At 44.3% G+C, this 22,300-nt stretch overlaps 1 protein-coding gene across 6 annotated transcripts in view; it reads right to left on the bottom strand.

The window, feature by feature from the left end:
- Positions 1-22,300, bottom strand: part of TULP4 (TUB like protein 4) — a 304,765-nt gene that overhangs the window by 103,112 nt on the left and 179,353 nt on the right. For all 6 annotated transcript variants that reach the window (XM_049904582.1, XM_049904572.1, XM_049904561.1 and 3 more), the window contains one exon: positions 3,274-3,402. In XM_049904582.1, the coding sequence (XP_049760539.1) occupies positions 3,274-3,402 (129 nt within the window). The remainder of the gene's footprint in view (positions 1-3,273; positions 3,403-22,300) is intronic.

Genomic DNA, 22,300 nt, shown 5'->3' with positions numbered 1-22,300 from the left:
AAGTGTGATTTTTCTCTGAGCTTGTTTCAAAGATGGTCCCCCTCCAGCCACGAAATGATTCTCACCAGACATTTTTCAGGTGCACAGAGACACATGCCTCCTGTGGTGACTCACCCTCACCAGTGTCCTGATGTTGGCTACCCTCACATACGATCTGCCTCCAACACAACGAAAAGCAACCAGGCCTTCCCAAAGTACAAAGAGTGTGATGGTGACAACTGCTCAGTGGAGTCCTGAGGTTTAGAGAGTCAGAGTTTCAAAAAGCAAAGTTATACAAAAAACTGAATCAGATCACAAGATGTTGCAATTATTCTGGTCACACCTATCAGACACGCATTTGTGAGGTTCTGGCTGTTTCCAGGAGCCCTGGTAGTGCAGTGGTTAAGAGCTTGGCTACTAAACAAAAAGTCAAAGTTTGAACCCACCAGCCATTCCTTGGAAACCCTATGGGGCAGTTCTACTCTGTCCTATAGGGTTGCTATGAGTCGGAATTGACTCAATGGCAACGGGCTTTGTTTTTTTAGGCTGCTTCCGGAGTTCCCGGGTGGCCCAAATGGTTTATATGTTTGGCTGCTAACCAAAAGGCTGGTTGTTTCAGTCCAACCAGAGCTGCATCGGAAGAGAGGCCTAGTAATCTAATTCATTCCTACATCACTGAAAGCCCTATGAACACAGTGCTACTCTGACACATACGGGGGCGCCCCGAGTAGGAATGGAATTGACAGCAACTTGTTAAGACTCCTTCCAGGCATTTTCTCACCCAGGTAAGCTCACTAGCCCATAGGTCTGAATTCATCCTCCCTCTCTTATTTCTAACATGCTTGTTCTCCCTGTTAGTGGAAAAAAGAGCTGAAGGATATAATGACATTAACGATGCAGCTGCTGGACAGAGATGATGGAAGATTCCCCCTCAGAGATGCTGCCGTCATGCAAAAAGGAGCGGTGGTGGCCTCTCGCGTCTGGTGTGGCCTGCCTCTCTTGTGGTAGTAAAGCCTGAGCTCTTCAGGACATAATATAAACACCCAAGTGGTACAGTGTTTTGGACTCAAATAAACCCGGGTTCCAATCTCGGCTTTTCCTCTCATTAACTTCCTTGGGCTGGCAAGTTACTTGGCCTCCCTGAGCTGGGTTTCTCTCCGCTAACTGAGAATAACGTCTTCTGAGTGGGGTTCCTATGAATAGCAAGAGAAATGACACGAAAATGCTATGCACTTGGCTGGCATTTAATAAATTCTAGCTCCCCTTCCCTTTCCTTCTCTCAGTAATGTTAGGTTCGTGTTTTCTTGCCATCCCAAATCTGAAGATATGTCTTGGCTGATTACTGAGTTCTATCCTTTGACTGACAGGAGAATTATAGCACTTTACAGACCCTTATGGATAGCCTCGGAAAAATCACGGCTTTACAGAAAGCCAAGGAGAGATGCCACCTCAATGCCTGAAGCTCGTCTTTGGTGATGACCTTATAGCTACTGCTTGTGGGACAGGTAGGCTTAATGCTGGTGGCTGTGAGGCAGTAGTAGCCTCAACATATTGCAGGTATTAGAACTACAATAATACATAGTGACAACTGCTATGTTTCAGGCATTGTTATAAGCACTTTACACACACAATCTTATTTGATCCTCAAAAGGACCCTTCAGGCAGGTACTATTACAGTTCCAAAGGGGCCTTGGTGGTGCAACAGTTAAGTGCACATCTGCTAACCGAAAGGTTGGTGGTTCGAACCAACCCAGCAGCTACACAGGAGAAAGACGTCAACAATCTCCTCCCGTAAAGACTGTTGTTGTTGTGTGCTGTTGAGTTGATTCCAATTATAACCTGGAAAATCTTATAGGGCGGTTCTACTGTTACATGGGGTTGATATGAGTCGAAATGAACTCGATGGCACACAACAACACATTCTGATGATAAAACTGAGGCACAGAGAAGTAACTCGTAAGCTAAGAAGACATGGATCAGACTTTTGGCATATGTTGTCTGACTCCAGAATGTGTGCTCCTGACTACAACATCTACCCTCTAAGTGACGTGAACTTCTCAGGGCCACGGAGGTTTCCACACCTAGGGCTCTGTTTCAGGAAGGTTAGGAGCCAGGGAGTGGGCTCTGCCTCTTCTTCGTCTTTTCACTCCATGGAGGTGGCAGTAAATTGAGGAGGGCTTACCAGAGTCAACCACTATTACGACATTTACACAAACAAACTCACTTACACACAAAGAGAGTGTTCTGTTTTTACACAGAGCCACATCTGTCTTCTGTGATCACATATTACACTGGACCTCAGCCTGCTAATAGTAACTGCTAATAATAAATAATAAATGAGTCAGAATCTACCTGACAGCAACCAACCACAGCAACGACGATATCTTCATTCCCTGCAATTTCATTTCACTTCACCGGCCTCTCAAACTTGGGAAGGTCACGGCTTATTTAGCAAGGGGTGAGGGGCAATGGATGAGAGGCCAGTTCCTTAAAAATGTATGGAACAGCCGTCACAGGGAAACCTTCCGGGGGAGACAGTGGTCCAGGAAACCCCTCCTGGGTCAGCCTCCCCGGAGGACTCGGGCTCCAGAGTCTGAGTTCTGTCACATCCCCAGGATGGGGGCGCCTGCTCACATGGGTGTCCTGACACACGAGATGAGGCGCTCAGGGAGCCCACCCCTCAGGGAGGAGGAAGAGCTGTGCTCGAGCCAGGAGAAGCCTACGGAGGAACTCTAAAATTAGATGGCTCCACAGGGTGAAAAAAAAAAAAAAAAAACAGGGTAAATGGAGACAAATCCACCCCAGAAAGGAAGCGAGGCCCACAGGGGGCCACGCTAATTGAAAGCTGACAGAAAAAAAAAAGAAGAGAGTGCGAAAACCCTCTGCTTGGTGAGCAGGCGGTGAGAAACCACCTCACAGGCTCTCCCGGTGAGAAGCACAAAGCTTACAATACCGGGAAAATACCTTTGGAAGGAGCAGAGAAGTGATATGCCAGAAGTACTACAGAGAGTCCAAATTTAACGTGCAATCACACACTGAAGGGTAAAAAATCATCTCACAGATTTAATTAAGGCTTAAAACGTGAGAGTTCTCACCACAGCAGCATAGCTGAAGAGAAGGAATTAGGATCTGGCAGTCTCTTTTTTAACCTAGTGGCATACGCTAGAGGAGAGAAAAGCGGGCTCTAATTTTATTTATTCCTACCACTCCACCTTGTTCTGGAGAGTTGTCAGTGACCTGAAGCATTTTTTCTAGAGCACTTGGTCTGGCACTCTCTCCCCAGCTCCCACTCACCTGAGCCCCTCGGTCATTGACCAGCTCCACAGACCACCTGCCTTCATACTGAATCCACACGAATATCCCTCCGTCAGCGTCACACGTGGCCAGCTTCTGGTAGGGCTCATTCCACCTCACCAGCACAACCTAGAAAAAACCAAGAAGGTATTTACCATAGTGGATAAGCCAGCGGGCCACGATTACTTCTGGAAGGTGATCAGGCTTCAGAGCTAAATATGGTATAGTTAGTCAAAGGAACATGGGCTCAAATGTACCAGTGATCATGGGGATGGTGTGTCACGGATTGAACTTTGTCCCCTAAAAATATGTGTCAACTTGGTTAGGCCATGATTCCCAGTATTGTGTTGCTGTCCTCCATTTTGTGGCTATAATTTTATGTTAAAGAGGACTGGGATGGGATTGTAACACCCTTACTAAGGTCACATCCCTGATCCAATGTAAAGGGAGTTTCCCTGGAGTGTGGCCTGAACCACCTTTTATCCTACAAGAGGTAAAATGAAAGGGAGGCAAGCAGAGAGTGGGAGCCTCATACCACCAAGAAAGCAGTGCCAGGAGCAGCGCACTTCCTTTGGACCCGGGGTTCCTGCGTGGTGATGCTCCGAGTCCAGGAGAAGACTGATGACAAGGACCTTCCTCCAGAGCCAACAGGGAGAGAATGACTTCCCCTGGAGCCGATGCCCTGAATTTGGACTTTTAGCCTACAAGACTGTGAAAGAATGAATTTCTCTTTGTTGAACCCATCCACTTGTGGTATTTCTGTTACAGCAGCACTAGAGGACTAAGACAGCGTGGGCCTGGGCAACATTCGCCTCCAATGTACACGGGGTTGCTGTAAGTCGGAGACGACTCAACAGCAACCAACTGTCCAAGGAAAAGAAAGAGAAGGTGGAGAATTCGCAGAGGGGACAGGGCACAGCCCACACATGACAGTTTTACATGGAACCAGATCCATTCTGACGTGGCTTCCTGACAAACAGCAGACACCTGTGCAAACAGTAAATTACGGCACGAATATGCCCATCACTACGAAAACAAAGAGAAGAACCCAAAGCCCATCTGTATCCAGCCCCTGCCCCTCACCGGCCTCCAGTGCTCCCTCATCTGATGGCACAATGTTGTGGGAAAATGTATTCTCACAAAACTTACTATGTATTTTAACCAGATATTTAGTATAGAAAGAGGGAAGTGTGGGTCCTATTTAATTTCATTTTCCTCCCCAAGTGAAATTTTCTGTATTTTTTCTGGACTACCTTATTTTTCTCTTCATAGTTCAGTGTTTAAACATGGCCAATTTGGAGAAAAGTACACAGCTGAAACATCTAAGTTGTTTAAGATTTATCACAGAGGAAATATGAAGAAATTATAAGCTTCAAAATTTATAAGCAAATAAGAACTCAACTTTATAAATTTGAAAAGTTCGAGCTAGACAAATCACTTTCATCTTCCTGAACTACCATTTTCTCATCTAAGAAAGGCTCTGGTAGGTGATTTGTGGGACCAGGTAAATGCTGCGGTCTCTGCTAGCTGCGGGAGCCTGAGGGCAGCCCTCACAGAGACCAGTAAAACCTTAAAGGGCGTGAGGGTTATGAAGTGGTCCCTGGGGGCCATGCGCTGCAAACCCAAGGTACACTGTGGTGAATGTTCCCCGAGGCTGTCTCCTCTGTCATGTATTTATTACGCTCATGCAACGGGACTAATACTAAGTTAGAGGATCTGAAGCTTCCGTGTTCGGGAACGTGAAAAGCCCAGGTAGGGAGTCAGAACATCCACAGACATGTAGATATAGGCTGATGTACGTCAAAAGGTGTGTGTCACCCTTCTGGGCCTCATTTAGGAGTTGGATTTGATTCAGAATGAGATGAAAAGGGTCCAAGTAGGGAAGTGGTATGATCAGATTTATATTTTTTAAGATAGCTCTTTCAAAAATCTCTTACATTTTTCACAAGAGACGATAGAGGCTTGGATTAGGATAATAGTGGTAACAGGAGAGAAAACCCAACTTAAGATTTGTATTGGAGGTAAAGCTAATAGAATCTACCAACTAATTTGATGTGGATTCAGGTGTGCACATAAAGAATCAAGGATGACGTCTTAATTTCCAACCTCAGTAACTGTGGATAAGGTTACCATTGACTGAGATGAGGAAAATTGGAGGAGATAAAATAACAAGAGAAAATCAAAGGTTTGGTTTTGGACATACTTAGCTTGAATGCTATCAGACATCTACATGATCTAAGGAGGCAGTTGGGTGTATGGGTCCAGAGCTCAGTGAGGGAGAGCAGACAGGGCTGGAAATAGAAACATGGCTGTCATCGGCTACTCAGTAGTTGATCTGGCCCCTGTTTCACTCACTAGCCTCACTCTGCTCTTGCCCCACCGTCGTCATTCTACTTTTATTTTACCAGCATACCTATCTCTTGCCTCCGTACTTTTGCTCAAGCTGTCCTTGCTCCCCAAAATGCCTTCTCTCACCACGTCCACCTGCTGAATATCCATTTTTTATAACTGAGAAATAATATACAAGTAATATCCAATATATATATGTTATCAACAATTTTTCAAGTTATAATCACACTTTGTACCTAATATTTGTTAATCTAACAATTTTCAACAACAACAACAGTAGCAGCAGCAAACCTCATAGAAACTGAACATGGATGTGCTAAACTGAACCAAAGCTGGGCCCTAAGGTTCTGAAAGCAAAAACTGAAGCCAAACGGTTAAGCAACCTTGCTAAGCAGTCAGTCCTAGGTTTTGGTAAACAACTTTCTCTTATTCTACCTAAAAATCCTGCCCTACAGATCCTTTCTTGACTATTTCTTGTCTGACTCCCATGTATCTCTGTAAGCACTCAATTCAGTGCTGCTTTTTTTTCAACAGGAACAAAACTCAAGTGACAATTCCTCTATGTAGACTGTGCCAACTACCAAAGTGGCATGGCCACTTCCTACTTCACTCCTCACAGGATCCTGCAAAAAAAACTGTAAGTGTAGGTCTATTTATTACCATGTCCATCCTGCACTAAATTTCTTCCTGAGGGCAGGGAAATTTGGTTGTAGTGCATCCCCTCACACACAGAACAATTCTTGTCACTTACAAAATGGAAGGAAACTTGGTGAAGGGAAAGACAATACACGATACAGAGGAGGTCAACACAGCTCGACTAAGGCAAAGCCATAGAAGCTTCCTAAACAAGTTCAAACACCCTGAGGAATTGAGTTACTGGATCTGAGGGCTGGGGACCATGGTCTCTGGAGACATCTAGCTCAATTGGCATAACAGAGTTTAAAAGAAAATGTTCTACATCCTACTTTTGTCAGTAGCATCTGGGGTCTTAAAAGTTTCCTTAAAAGCTTAAAAGCCATCTATGATATAAGATACGTCTATTGGTTCTGAACCATCCAGAGAAAAGGAGAATGAAGAAAGCCAAAAACATAAGGAAAATATTAGTCGAAAGGACTAATGGACCACATGAACCATAGCCTCCACCAGCCTGAGCCCAGAAGAACTAGATGGTGCCCGGCTACCACCAGGGATCTCTCCGACAGGAATCTCAACAGAGGGTCCTGGGCAGAGTGGAGAAAAATCTAGAACAAAATTCAAATTCACAAAAAAGGAGCAGGCTTACTGGTCTGACAGAGACTGGAGGAATGCCCAAGACTTTGGCCCCTGGACGCCCTGCTAATTCAGAACTGAATCCACTCCTGAATCCACCTTTCAGCCAAAGATTAGACAGGCATATAAAACAAAGGATAACATACCTGAAGAACGTGCTTTTTAGTTCAATTGGGAATAGGAGACCAGATGGACAATAGTTTCCCAAAATCAAAAAGGCAGGCAAGCAGGATGGACAGGACAACTGGACAATTAGACACGTGGAATCTGGGGGTTAAAGGGAAAGGGGACACATTGCATGCTGACACATTGCAGAGATTGCAACCAATGTCACAAAACAATTTGTGTATAAATTTTTGAATAGGAAAAAAAAAAAAGGTGTGTGTCGGGGTTGTATGTTTTCACCTCACTTATTCAATCCGAATGCTGAACAAATAATTCAAAAAGTCGGACTATGTGATGAAGGATGTGGCGTCAGGATTGGAGGAAGACTCATTAACAACCTGCAATGTGCAGATGACACAATCTTGCTTGCTGAAAGCAAAGAGGACTGAAGCACTTACTGATGAAGATCAAAGACCACAGCCTTCAGTATGGATTACACCTCAACACCTCAGTAAAGAAAACAAAAACCTCACAATTGGACCAATAAACAATATCACCGCTTTAAAATGCTCAAAAGCAAAGATGTTACTTTGAGGATTAAGGTATGCCTGACCCAAGCCATGGTCTTTTCAACTGCCTCATATGCAAGCCAAAGCTGGACAATGCAAAAAGAAGACAGAAGAATATTGAACATACCATGGACTGCCAGAAAAAGGAATAAATCAGTTTTAGGAGAAACACAACCAGAACGGTCCTTAGAAGCAAGGATGGCAAGACTTTGTCTTGCTTACTTTGGACATGTCACCCGGAAAGACCAGTTACTAGAAAATGACATGGTGTTTGGTAAAGTGGACAGTCAGCGAAAACCAGAGAAACTCTCCATGAGATGCACTGACACACAGCCACAACAATGGACTCAAACACAGTAATGATCACGAAGATGGAGCAGGAGCAGGCAACGTTTCATTCTGTTATAAGTGGGATCACCATGAGTGGAAGCTGACTGGAATACAACTAACAAAACAACATCATAAAAAATCAACACGAGCACTCCTGCTATTCATAAGAAAGATCTGTAATCCCGTCTACTCCCAGGACACTGGACCTAAGCAAACTAATTATACCCCTCGTGAACTTGTGACAACTGTGTAAACGCTTCTGAAGTCTAAGTTACCACGTAAACTAGAAAACAAGGCCAAGGGCCAATGGTGAGGGCCCCCCTTCACCCCAAACAACATCCAGACCCTTCCCCACACCCATCTTCCAAATCCACATTTCCTGCTTTCCGACCAACACATAAACCCATCACATCTAAAAGTCATACAATGGACATGCCACTTTTACATCTTTACATCTGCTTCCAGGGCACGAGAGCTAGGAGACCCCAAGAAGGGTCTGACCTAAGCGGGCCTTCAGCCAGGTTTCTAGCCAGCTTTGGTTCACGACACTTGACGGTATCAGCACTTGTTGCAAGATGCATAACAAAATCCTCAAATACTCCTGATGAAATTATTACACATTTAAAATGTAAAGAGTCCTGTGGCTCTGCTCAAAGACTGCAAAATCCAGAAAGCTATGAAGTTTCAATCTTTTAAAACCTGGCAAGCACTTAACAAATCTGCTCTAGCAGGTGGCTGACCATGCCACTGTCACAATCAGCTTCTAGGATTACAGACGCCGGAAATGCCCTCAGGAGTCCCAGCTAGCTTCATCCCTCTGTTAAGAGCTCCTCCTTGCTGGGTCACTGCTCTTCCACACGGTACTCACACAGTCCACAGGAACTGTCTGGTGTGTGCCTCCCCCCGCAGCTCTGTGCTGCTTGGGGACAGAGACCGAGTCTTGCCCATCTCTGATTACTGACACACAGTCAATTTGAAAATACTGTGCCAAGAAATAGTATATAGTTAGAAGTTACAATCCATATTGAATTATATCTTTGAACTGTAAAATGTATTGAAAACTATTTTGAGCAGGTTATTTCCAACTCATGAAGGCATTTTAGCCACAGCAAACGCTTTCTGCCTGCCTATGATAAACCGACACTGTGTGGTATGAGGATCGGGATGAAGACACAGCTCTGTCCCTGCGGAGCGCAGTTTACCAGACTCAGCACCACGCACTCTATGTAATTCTGGAGTCGTAAGTACACACGGGAAGGGTATGAGAGAATTGGGCAGGGGGCAACAAACCACTGTGTTTAAGTCTAGTTCTTAAAATTCTTCTTTGTTTAAATTACTGATTGAATTAAAAAAAGCCCAGCCAACAACAGCAAAAGTCTTTCACTGACATCAAATGTGTTACAGAATTTAGAATTTCCAAATCATCGATAAAGGCCATCTTCATAAGCTTCTTCCAGATCTAAGATGATCTGGTCCGAGCACCACAATCCACAAATGTGCGTGGGCTGCAATTTGGTCCTGAAGGACTCGTCCTCCATTTTTGTAATCACTAATCAATCATCTAAGCCCACAATCATTAGTATACTTTTGGATGGCTCCATTAGAATGGAATATGGTAAATAAATAACACATTTTTGATCAATTCTTAAACTGTGACCTCAAGTGAAGACAGCATTCATTGTTACCGTGAGGGCTCTTTGTAAAATAACTTTTGGTAACAGAGAAGAGAGGTCCTACTTTTTGCCTCTGATATGCACTGCCATGTGTAACTGCATACTTAGTGAACCCTGACAACAAAACCCCTCCTCTTGACTATACAATTTGCCCACTCACAGCACAACACCAACACAAAAGAGCAGAGTCAAAAACCATTTAAATTATTCCTAAGTGACATTAAACAGTTCCTGGTCTTAAGACAATGCAGTTGCCTTTGTTGGATAAATGATGTGTTAACAGACTCAAGTTCATATTTTTTTATAATTCTTAATCAGTTGAGGTGCATCAGTAGATGAAAACGTGATCCTCGTTTGCACACTTGTTTGCTGTGAGTGCTAACTGGTATAACTCAATAGGTGGGTACCTCCTCTAGGTTAGAGAATCTTTAGGTGATTCTTGTTTAAAAATAAAGTCAGACTGCTAATATTGTTTCCCAGGATGAGAGTTCTCTCCTGTCTCGTCTACAAGTTCTCACAGCCACCTTATCTTTCCAGCAGTGTACTGTTCTCCAGATCCTTCCAGCCTGTTCAGCGATGTGAGGACAAAGCAGCGTGCCAAGGGATTACCAATGCAGAGTACGTGGCAGGCTGCTGAGCACCTGTCCAGGAGCCTAAGGCGAAGCTCTTCTTCCTGTCTGAAGGCATGGCAGCCCCCATCTTCAGGCACAGAAGAGCTTCAGTGGTTAGGGCAGCGGCTGAAGAGCCTGCTCCTCTACTATTAAGACAAATGAACTAAGTTTTGACTTAGGTCTTTGGTTATTCAAAAAATGCCAGCCTGGCACTCTCTCCAATATAAGATATGTTCCAACACTTTACGATGTTATTGTTATCACTAAGCATTTATTGAGAGCCATTATGGGAAGACCGGGGCCAATTATGGTTCAGTGGTAGGATTCTCACCTTCCACGCGGGAGACCTAGGTTCGATTCCCAGCCAATGCTCCTCACGCATAGCCACCACTCGTTTGTCAGTGGAGGCTCACATGTTGCTATGATATGGAACAGGTTTTAGAGAAGCTTCCAGACTGAGATGGACCAGGAAGAAAGGCCTGGTGATCTACTTCTGAAAATCAGCCAGTGAAAACCCTGTGGATCACAACGGTCCGATCTACAACCCATCACGGAGATGGTACAGGACCAGACAGCATTTCGTTCTACCGTACACGGGGTAGCCATGAGTCGAGGCTGACTCGATGGCAGCTAACACCACCACTGTGGGTAGAGAGATCTGCACTTAAAATACAGCGCAGCCTGCTGGATGCCTCCTCAGGCTGTAACCTAATGGCCCAAGTAAGTCCCTTCACTGGTCCTGTATCCAAAATTATTTCTATGCAGAATAACAAAGGCCACTTAATCAAACTCAAGGATTTTTAGAGGTAGGACCCCTTCAAATGGTGTGGACATATATTTACATAGAAAACAACTCACTGAGCAACTAGAATTGCCAATGATTGGACATATTTTCTCTTAACTTAAAAAATATGTAATTGGAATGAATGGCTTAATACAAATAGGTAAAGTAATAAATCCTCGTGACTTAGAACTCATTTCTTCCTGTTCTGTAATTTATTAAGTGAAACAGCAACAACCTGAACTGCACAAGAAAAACAGTAATTGCCAGTTTAATTTTAGATACATTTAGTCATTTTAATAAAGAACCAAAAAGCATCCTGAAATAGAGACTGGAAGAAATTCAATGAGAACAATTGTATTATAGAATGACACCACCCAGCACAATCTTCTGCAAAGTCTGGTCACTGTAGCTCAGTGGTTCGGAGTGCAGGTTCTGGACCTGCATCCTGGCCTTGCACTGCTCAGCAGCGTGGCTGGGGGCCACCCGCTCACCCACTTTGGGCCGCTTTCCTCGTTTGCCGGGGGGGTGGCAACAGCACATCTTTCAGAGTAGCCATGTGGTATATACTGAAACAGGCACAGAACAGTGCTTGGCACACAGCAATCCCCTCCATAAACCTCTTTAACGTCATGAACTAAAAAGTCCAGAAGATAAAGGCGGGCCCAGAACAGGATTTAAATGGATGCTATTCCTGTGGTTAGCTGTCGCTGAGTCAGCCCCTGACTCATGTTGATCCCAGACACTGTCTGGTCCTGCACCATCCCCATGGTTGTGTATGGAGCCACTGTGATCTACTGGGTTTTCATTTACTGATTTTCAGGTTATTAGGCCTTTCTTCCTAGTCTGTCTTAGTTTGGAAACTCCGCGAAAACCAGTTCGGCATCTGTGGTACAATGGATGGCTTTCATGTGGCCTTTCTCGCATGGTCTTGTAACTCCCACCAAATGACCGGGTGGGACTATGTAAATAAGGTGCTTGTGGCCCACCAAGGAGATTGGATAGCATGCTAATAATGTAAATAGGTGCACGGCACCCTTCTGGGGGTGGGACCATGCAAATAAGGTATATGGAACCCTAACGAGGGGACTGGTCAGTTTGCCGTCCTGCTAGGTTTAAAATGAGCCATCCCAGAGGCAGAAAAGGGGGACCTCACTATCACCCAGAAAGAAGAGCCAGGAGTGGAATGTGTCCTTTGGACCCAGGATCCCTGCACTTATTGGTGGAGCTAAACAGTTTTGTGACACTTGTCTGGGCAGAGCAGAGGCTGAGCCAGCCCAAGACGCCGAGGGATGGAGAGGCTGAGGGCCAGAAAGAAGCCTGCTTGTGGGCACAGCCGAGAACCTGTCCTGACCAAAGAACTGTATCCTGAGTCGTTCCTGATCCTGAACTGTAACCTGTTACTTCCCTAATAAACCCCATAATTGTGATTACTGTCTGTGAGTTCTGTGTGGCCACTGCAATGAATTATCAAACACGGTAGGGAAGTAGAGAGTGCTGTGGGAGGCTGGTGTCAAATTGGTAAAAAGGTTGGTGAGAAAAAGTTATGTCTGAACTTTGTTTCTTAGGAATCAGCCTTGGGCTGTTGATCTTGACTCTCTCCCTCCTTAAATCAGAGATCAGACGCCCCCACTGTGCCATTTTTACAGCGTCATAGCAACACACAGGTCTCCGCTGACGGATGCGTGATGGCTGAGCATGAGGTACACTCATTGAGAATCAAACCTGGTTGTCCTGCATGGAAGGTGAGACTTCTACCACTGAAACCACTGTCTTGGTCATCTTGTGCTGCTGTAACAGAAATACCACAAGTAGATGGCTTTAACAAAGAGAAGTTTATCCTCTCACAGTCTAGGAGGCTAAAAGTCCAAATTCAGGGCATCAGCTCCAGGTGAAGGCTTTCTCTGTCGGCTCTGGAGGAAATTCCTTTTCATTAATCTTCCTCTGGTCAAGGAGCTTCTCAGCATAGGGACCCTGGGTCCAAAGGACATGCTGTGTTCCTGGTGCTTCTTTCTTGGTAGTGTGAGGTCCCCAACTCTCTGCTCACTTCTCTCTCCTTTTATCTCTTGTAAGATAAAAGGTGATGCAGGCCACGCTCCAGGGAAACTCCCTTTTACATTGGATAAGAGATGTGATCTAAGAAAGGGTGTCATATCCCATCCTAATCCTCTTCAATATAACCCAATCCTGCGTCATTAACCGCAGGCAGAGATCAGGATTTACAACACACAGGAAAATTATATCAATCACAAATGGAAGACAACCACACAGATATTTTGGGGGGGACACAATTCAATCCATGACAACCACCAATGTCCTCATATTCTACCACTGAACCACCAATGTCCTCATATGTAAGTGGATTGTGTCCTCTTATTTAACATAAATATATGAAAGTGAGCCCCCCTTTCCAACCCACCTCCTACCACTAGTACCCCTACCTTAAAGGGCTCTGCACCTTAAAGGTCAACACTCCCACATGCTTCATATCACCATGAGCCTGGAATACACTTCTGTCCCTTGACACCTGGTAGGGAAGCTTGCCCTGATGTTCTAACATTCCTTCCTGCTATCACTGCAGCACCTCCTATACAGGCATACCTCATTTCATTGTGCGTTGCTTTATTGTACTCTGCAGTTATTGCATTTTTTACAAATTGAAGGATTATGGTAGCCTTGCATAGAACACGTCTATCAGCGCCATTTTTCTAACTGCATGTGCTCACTTCATGTCTCTGTGTCACATTTTGGTAATTGTCACAATATTTCCAACTTTTTCATTATTATTTTATCTGTTATGGTGATCTGTGAGCAGCATTCCTTGATGTTAGTATTGAAATTGTTTTGGGGTGCCATGAAACATGCCCATATAAGATGGCGAAGTTAATTGATAAATGTTATGTGTTCTGACTGCTCCACTGACTGGCTGTCCCCCGCCTCGCTCTCTCTCCTCGGGCCTCCCTGTCCCCCGAGACAATATTGAAATTAAGCCAGTTAATAACCCTACAATGGTCTCTAAGTGTCCAAGTGAAAAGAAATGTCATACCTCACTCACTTTAAATCAAAAGCTAGAAACAAGTAAGCTTAGTGAGGAAGGCATGTTGAAAGCTGAGACAGTTCGAAAGCTTGGCCTCTTGTGCCGAACAGTTAGCCAAGTTGTGAACGCAAAGGCCAAGTTCTTGAAGGAAACGTAAAGCGCTGCTCCAGCGAACATGCGAACGGTAAGACAGTGAAACAGCCTCACTGCTCATACGGAGAAGGTTTCAGTGGTCTGGATAGAAGATCAAGCCAGCAACAACATTCCCTTACGCCAAAGCATAATTCAGGACAAGGCCCTAACTCTCTCCAATTCTGTGAAGGCTGAGAGAAGTGAGGAAGCTACAAAAGAAAAATTTGATGCTAGCAGAGGTTGGTTCATGAGGTTTAAGGAAAGAGGCCATCTCCCTAACACAAAAGTATGAAATGAGCAAGCAAGTGCTGATGTGGACGCTGCAGCAAGTTATCCATAAAATCTAGCTAAGATAATTGATGAAGGTGGTTACACTAAACAACAGGTTTTCAATGTAGACACAACAGCCTTATATTGGAAAAAGATGCCATCTAGAACTTTCCTAGCTAGAGAGGAGAAGTCAATGTCTGTTTTCAAAGCTTCAAAGGACAGGCCGACTCTCTTGTTAAGGATTAATACAGCTGATGACTTTAAGTGGAAGCCAATGCTCATTTACCGTTCCAGAAATCCTAGGACCCTCAAGAATTATGTTAAATTTACTCTGCCTGTGCTCATAAATGGAACAACAAAGCCTGGATGACAGCACATCTGTTTACAACACGGTTTACTGAATAGTTTAAGCTCACTGTTGAGACCTACCGCTCAGAAAAAAATTCTTTCTTTCAAAATAGTACTGCTCATTGACAACACACCTGGTAACCCAAGAGCTCTGATGAGATGCACAAGGAGATTAATGCTGTTTTCATCCCTGTTAACACCACATTCATTCTGCAGCCCATGGATCAGGAGTAATTTCAACTTTCAAGTCTTATTTAAGAAATACATTTCGTAAGGCTATAGCTGCCATAGGTAGTGATTTCTCTGATGGATCTGGGTGAAGCAAATAGAAACCCTTCTGCAAAGATTCACCATTCTAGATGCCATTAAAAACATTCGTGATTCACGGGAGGAGGTTAAAATATCAGTATTAACAGGAGTTTGGAAGAAGTTGATTCCAACCCTCATGGATGACTGCGAGGGGTTCAAGACTTCAGCGGAGGAAATAACTGCAGATGTGGTGGAAACACCAGAGAATTGGAATTAGAAGTTGTCCTGGTCATCTAGTGCTGCTAAAACAGAAATACCACAAGTGGATGGCTTTAACAAAGAGAAATTTATTCTCTCACAGTCTAGAAGGCTAGAAGTCCAAATTCAGGGCATCAGCTCCAGGGGAAAGCTCTCTCTCTCTGTCGGCTCTGGAGGAAGGTCCTTCTCATCAATCTTCCTCTGGACTAGGACCTTCTCCTCACAGGAACCCTGGGTCCAAAGGACATGCTCCTGGTGCTGCTTTCGTATTGGTTTGAGGTCCCCTCACTCTCTGCTCACTTCTCTTTCCTTTTACCTCTTCTAAGATAAAAGGTGGTGCAGGCCACTCCCCAGGAAGATTCCCTTTGCATTGGATGAGGGATGTGATCTGAGCGAGTGTGTTATATATCACCCTAATCCTCTTTAACATAATCTAATCTTGCCTCATTAACCACAGGCAGAGATTAGGATTTACAACATATAGGAAAATTATACCAATCACAAAATGGAGGACAACCACACAATACTGGGAATCACAGCCTAGCCAAGTTGACGGATATTTTTGAGGGATGAAATTCAATCCATGACAGAAGTGGAGCCTGGAAATGTGACTGAATTGCTGCAATCTCATAATAAAACTTTAACGGGTGACGAGTTGTTTCCCATGGATGAGCAAAGAAAGTAGTTTCATGAGATGGAATCCACTCCTGGTGAAGTGAACACTGTCGAAATGACAACAAAGGATTTAGAATATTGCATAAACTTAGTTGATAAAGCAGCAGCAGGGTTTGAGAGGACTGACTCCAATTTTGAAAGAAGTTCTACTGTGGGTAAAATGCTAGCAAACAGCATCGCATGCTCCAGAGAAATGTTTTGTGAAAGGAAGACTTGGTCTGTGCGGCAACCTTCATTGTTGGCCTATTTTAAGAAATTGCCACAGTCACCCCAGCCTTCAACAACCACCGACCAGTCGGTCAGCAGCCATCAACATGAAGGCAAGACCCTCCTCCAGCAAAAAGATTACAACTCAGATGATGGTTAGCATATTTTCAGCAATCAAGTATTTTTAAATTAAGGTATATATATTGCTTTTTTAGACATAATACTATTGCACACTTAACAGACTACAGTACAGTGTAACAATTTTACATTCACTGGAAAACCAAAAAACTCGTGTGACTTGCTTTATTTTGATATTCACTTTATTGTGGTGGTCTGAAGCTGAACCCGCGGTACCCGAGGTATGCCTGTACTGAGTTCTAGTGCAGACAGCTCACTGCACGTGCTCACTAACCCAATGTCTTTCTTCCTCGCCAGACTGAGAACTTTGCTTGTGTGTCCCAGTGGCAGCAGGCATACAACAAATCTTTGTAACAAACTATTCTTGAAGGCAAGTAATCATATTTCTCTAGACTTTTGTACTACTCTTTCATTCATTCTCTTTCTTTTCACTCAACTTATTAACGGAGGAACCACCATCATGTTAAAACCAGTTCAGATGAGAGGGTGCTTTTCTTTAGGGGGGAACAACTTTACTGAGATATAATTCACACAATATAGCTCACTCATTTATGGCATAAAATTCGATGGTTTTCAGTATATTCACAGAGTTGTCTAACTATCCCTACAATAAATTTTAGAACATTTTCATCACCCCAAAAAGAAACCCCAGACCATTTAGGTATCACCCTGTCTCCCACACCTCCTTCCCCGGTCAGCCACTACTTTCTGTCTCTATAGATTTGCCTCTTCTGGATGTTTCATACAGATGTAATTACACAGTATGTGGCCTTTTGTAATTGGCTTCTTTCACTTAGTATTATGCTTTCAAGGCTCACTCATATTGCAGCAATACCAGTGCTTCCTTTATATGGACAAATAATATTCCATTGTATGGATATGCTACATTTCGTTTATCCGTTCATCAGCAGACGGACATTTGAGTTGTTTCTACTTTTTGGCTACTATGACTAATCCTGCTATGAACATTCATGTACAAGATTATGGGTAGACATGTTTTCATTTCTCTTGGGTGTATACCTAGGAGCGGTACTGCTAGGTCAAATGGTAACTATGTTTATCTTTCCGAGGAACTGCCAGACACTTTTCCAAAAGTGGCTGCACCATTATACACTCTTGCCAGCAGCATATGAGGGTTCCAAATTCTCCGCGTCATAGCCGAGACTCGTCAGCGTCTATCTTTTTCATTATAGCCATGCTAGCATGTGTGAAGTGGCATTTCAATTTGGTTTTGCTTGCACTTCCCTGATGTCTAATGCCTTAGTTATCTAGTGCTGCTACAACAGAAATACCACAAGTGGGTGACTTTAACAAAAAGAAATTTATTATCTCACAGTCTAGGAGGGTAGAAGTCTGAATTCAGGATGCCAGCTCCTGGGGAACGCTTTCTTTCTCTGTCAGCCCTGGGAGAAGGTCCTTGTCATCGATCTCCCCCTGGTCTAGGAGCTTCTCAGGGCAGGGACCCCAGGTCCAAAGGATACGCTCTGCTCCTGGCACTTCTTCCGGATGGCATGAGGTCCCCCTCCTCTCTGCTTCTCTTTTATATCTCAAAAGAGACTGACTCAAGATATAACCTAATTTTGTAGATTGAGTCCTGCCTCATTAACACAGCTGCCTCTAACGCTGCCTCATTAATATCATAGAAGTTAGGATTTACAATATAAAGGATAATCACAACAGATCACAAAATGGTGGACAACCACACAATACTGTGAATAGTGACACGGTTCAATCCATAACAGCTAACGATGTTGAGCACGTTCTCAGGCGCTTGTTGGCCATTTGTGTATCTTCTTGGGAGAAATGACTATTCAAATCATTTGTCCATTTTTTAGTTATCTTTTTATTATTGAGTTTAGGAGTTTCTTTTTCTTAAACCCTCTGAAATACTGACTACATTTGAGGAACACTTTAGCTTTTATTTCCAGGTAACCCAATTCATTTTTTTTAACCCAATTCATTTCTCTCACTCAGCTGTTCAAAATTCAGTCTTCATTTGTTCACTCATTTAATTCCCTTTGTTGGTAAGAGCACCAGGAAGGAAATGGCCCCAAGACGACAGGGGAATCAGAGCAAATGGGTCTATGGTCAGAGTCCTGGGATCCAGGGACCAAAGCGCCTCTAAGTGGCTCAAAATCTGAATGGGGGGGGGGCCTCTCTCCGTTCCGGCTGCTTGAGGATACTTCCCAGGAAACTCACAGCTATATATGCCTTCTTGATATTTTCCACAGCCTCCTTGCTGGAAAATAATACAACTTCTTTTGGTGTAGAATTTATGCTTCCAAACAAGGCTGAATGGGGTGGGGGGGGGGGGGGGCTCCAGATCTCCTGATATGAACATCAACTTACCATTCTTAGTCTCCCCACCTACTAAGCAGTAGCAACACTCTTCCATCAAAGCAATATACAAACTACCAACCAGTTAACCCGCTGTTATTGAGTCAACTCCGACTCACAGTGACCCCACGTGTGTCAGAGTAGAACTGTGTCCCACAGGGTTTTCAACAGCTGATTTCTTGGAAGCATATCACCAGGCCTTTCTTCCAAGGCACCTCTGGGTGGACTCGAACTTCCAACCTTTTAATCAGTAGCCCAGCACTTTAACTACTTGCACCATGCAGGGACTCTACTGTCTATAGGAAACCCAACAGTTAACACCTTTATGTCCTGACTATTTCCAGCCACTGATGTACCCAGTGAGGTCAATCATATCCCCATGACTCTGACTTCCTTCCTTCCCCCCTCAATATCAGCTGCCATCTCCTGCCTACAGATCTGACTGGAAAGCACATTCAATCATGTACACTATTCAGTGAGGTTACAAAACACCAAAGCATCATGAACTAGCATTTTATCCACTGTCACGTCCCCCTCGCTCTCACTACTCCGTATAGCAGGTACTGGCTTCAGCCACTCTAGAGTTAAAGTGGACATTATAAACCAACTGCTTTGTCTTACTGATGGGGAAAGTGAGGCGAATGATGGGAGCTGACTTGCCTAAGGTCACACAGCGAGTTCAAATTCAGGTCAGGGCCCAAGCCAGAGCCCAGTCTTTCTCCATTACCCAGTCAGCCAGACTGGCCCAAAAACTGACTCAGTACTTGATTTTAAATAAGGAATAGAAAGAAAGACAAAGGCATTGTGTCTGCCATGTGCAGTGTAGTGAGGGCTTGCATTGCTGTTTTCCCATTTTCTCCTCTAGTGCAGGGACCCTGGTGGACTACACGGCAGCTCTTCCCCCTGCCCACCTCCCTCCCTACTCAGTCTTCCCTGAACATTCTGGGCTCAGAACGGCCTTCTAAGATCCACATGAGGTCCACTAACTGTTACAGTGTTCCTGGACCAGAAGGGGTGTTTCTGGCTTTGGAAAGGATTTCTCTGAAAACAAAGCAGACAAGAGAACTCAGGTGCCACCAAGGCTGCAAACACAGCAGATCACTTGAGGATCAAATGAGTAGAATCACCAGCTACCATTACAAGCTGCCGCTGAGTTGATTCCAACTCACAGTGACCCTATAAAAACCTGCCACCATCAAGTTGATTCCAACTCATAGCGACCCAATAGGACAGAGAAGAACTGCCCCATAGAGATTCCAAGGAGCGCCTGGTGGATTTGAACTGCCAAGCCTTTGGTTGGCAACCACAGCACTCAACCACTGTGGCACCAGTAGAACCGCCCCACAGGAGTTGCTGGTGGATTTGAACTGCTGACCTTTGGGTTAGCAGCCATAGCTCACCATAGCCATTAACCACTATGCCACCAGTGCATCAGCAGAATTAAAAACCAAAAAACCAAACCCAGTGCCGTCGAGTCGATTCCGACCCATAGCAACCCTATGGGACAGAACTGGATTTCTACCCCAAATGTGAAAATAAGACATTCTGAATAAGCAGTATTAATGTCTCTGTATAATAACCAAAGGTCATTTGTTTCTCAAAGTCATTGTTATCTATTAGCAAATGATACTTCTTTTTCTTGGCCCTAAATTGCAGCAGGGGTGCCAACTCAAATCAAGGTCTTCACACTGACCCACACTGGAGGGGTAAGTGGTCTTTTTTTTTCTTCTGTTGTTGTTGTTACTTCCTGTCGGGTCAATTCCAACTCATGGCAACCCATATGAGCACGTCAGAACTGCTTTGTAGGGTTTTCAAGGCTGTGACCTTTCCGAAGCAGATCACCAGGCCTGAATTCCAAGGCGCCTCCAGGTGGGTCTGAACCGCTAACCTTTTGGTAAGGAGTGGGACGCTTAACCATTTGCACCACCTAGGCACTCTGAGGTGAATGGTCTTAATTTAAGCTTACGAATATCTTTCACAATATAATTCATAAATTTTATTTATTCTTGAGTTTATTAAAATCTCTTCCTAGTCTCTATAATAAATACAGGAAAGCATACACTAAACTATCGACGCACTATATTCACAGGCTTTCAGGACCTGCCAGGAAACATCACCTGATTTCATCACTGCACCTTGTTGTCCGAAACCCACTGCTCTGAGTCATCTCCATCTCATCACCACTCTACAGGACTGAGCAGGGCTGTCCCACGGGGTTTCCAAGGCTGTGATCTTTACGGAAGTAGACCGCCACATCTTCCTCCCGCAGAGCAGCTGGTGGGTTTGAACCACCAATCCTTCAGTTAGCAGCTGAGTGCTAAATCACTGCACCACCAGGGCTCCTTTTGTTATCTAAGCCCCTGCTACATCACTGTACTGATGATCCAGAATTTTCTATCCTAAAACAGGGGAGTTCTTCCTGTGGTTAGATAGAAATTGACTGATCACAAAGGGATCTGATTGACAAAATCCCGTGACCTGGGGCAAGCATTATTATCTTCCTTTTATAGAAAAGGAGACTGAAGTTCAGAGAGGTTGTCAGACCCAAAGTACCAACCAGCAAGAGGCAGAACAGGGTCCAGGAACTGGGTGTTTCCATTCCCAGCCCAGTGTGTCTTCGTATCTTTAAGAAAATAAAGTAAGGCAAACTCGTTTATGACCCTATTGCTTGGCATCACCCACTCACCAAGGAATGCTCTCATCTTTTAAATCAGAAAGCCGACACGTCTAGCCTAGAAAATATGAACCATCCAAAATGAACTATGAAAAATGTTCCGAGAAAACCAGAAAAAAAAATCCTGGGGCAGAACTACGTGACACGAGCACAAATTAGAAGAAGTTTATGTTACTATGAGAAAGAACATTCTGACGAGAGCTTCCTGGCAACGGAACGGGCTGTCTTCATACGGAACCTTGAACACTGAAAAGGGTTTAAGCAGTGGCCTGACCGCCAACTGCGAGGGGTGCTCCAAGGAACGTATCTAACCGGAGGGTTTGCCAGACTAGAACGAGAAGACCTCCCTGCTACATCCAGCTCCAACGCTGCACCGCTGAAGTCAGCACACGACGACACCATGCTAAGGATCAAATGGGCTCTGGTCCTTAGTGGTGTTATGGTCGCGAAAAAAAGGCTCATCTCAACACATCTTCTGCTCATCCCACACCCAATTTGCTAAAGGAAAACTCAATTATTAAACTAGTTAACTCAGCTATTTTAATCAACAATTTATATTTTAAATATTATAACAGTCCAATCTACCAGGTGTGCACTATGGTCATCTGCACACTTAATCTAATGCATTCATTTCCAGGACAATTCTCTTCACTTCTCATCGCAGTGAAGCAGCCGGATCCTCAGCACCCTGCTCGAAGATGCCCACCACTCAGCCCACAGGCTGTGCAGGTGCTCAGTAAGGATGAACAATTGTTATCAGAATCCTTGGGTAGTACAAACGGTTAATGAGCTCAGCTGTTAACTGACAGACTGGAAGTTCACGCTCACCCAGAGGCACCTCAGAAGAAAGGCCTGGCAACCTACTTCCAAAAACTCAGCCCTTGAAAACCCTACAGAGCACAGTTCTACTCTGACACTCATGGGGTTGCCCTGGGCTGGCTATGACTCAATGGCAGTTGGTACTGATTACTGTCATCATTATTACTCCATGTACCTTTCTAATACTAAAAAGGGG

This window comes from Elephas maximus, chromosome 1 (genome assembly GCF_024166365.1).
Source record: "Elephas maximus indicus isolate mEleMax1 chromosome 1, mEleMax1 primary haplotype, whole genome shotgun sequence".
NCBI classification, from domain to species: domain Eukaryota; kingdom Metazoa; phylum Chordata; class Mammalia; order Proboscidea; family Elephantidae; genus Elephas; species Elephas maximus.
The sequence above is the reverse complement of the archived record's forward strand: the minus strand, read 5'-3'. Positions and strand labels throughout refer to the sequence as shown.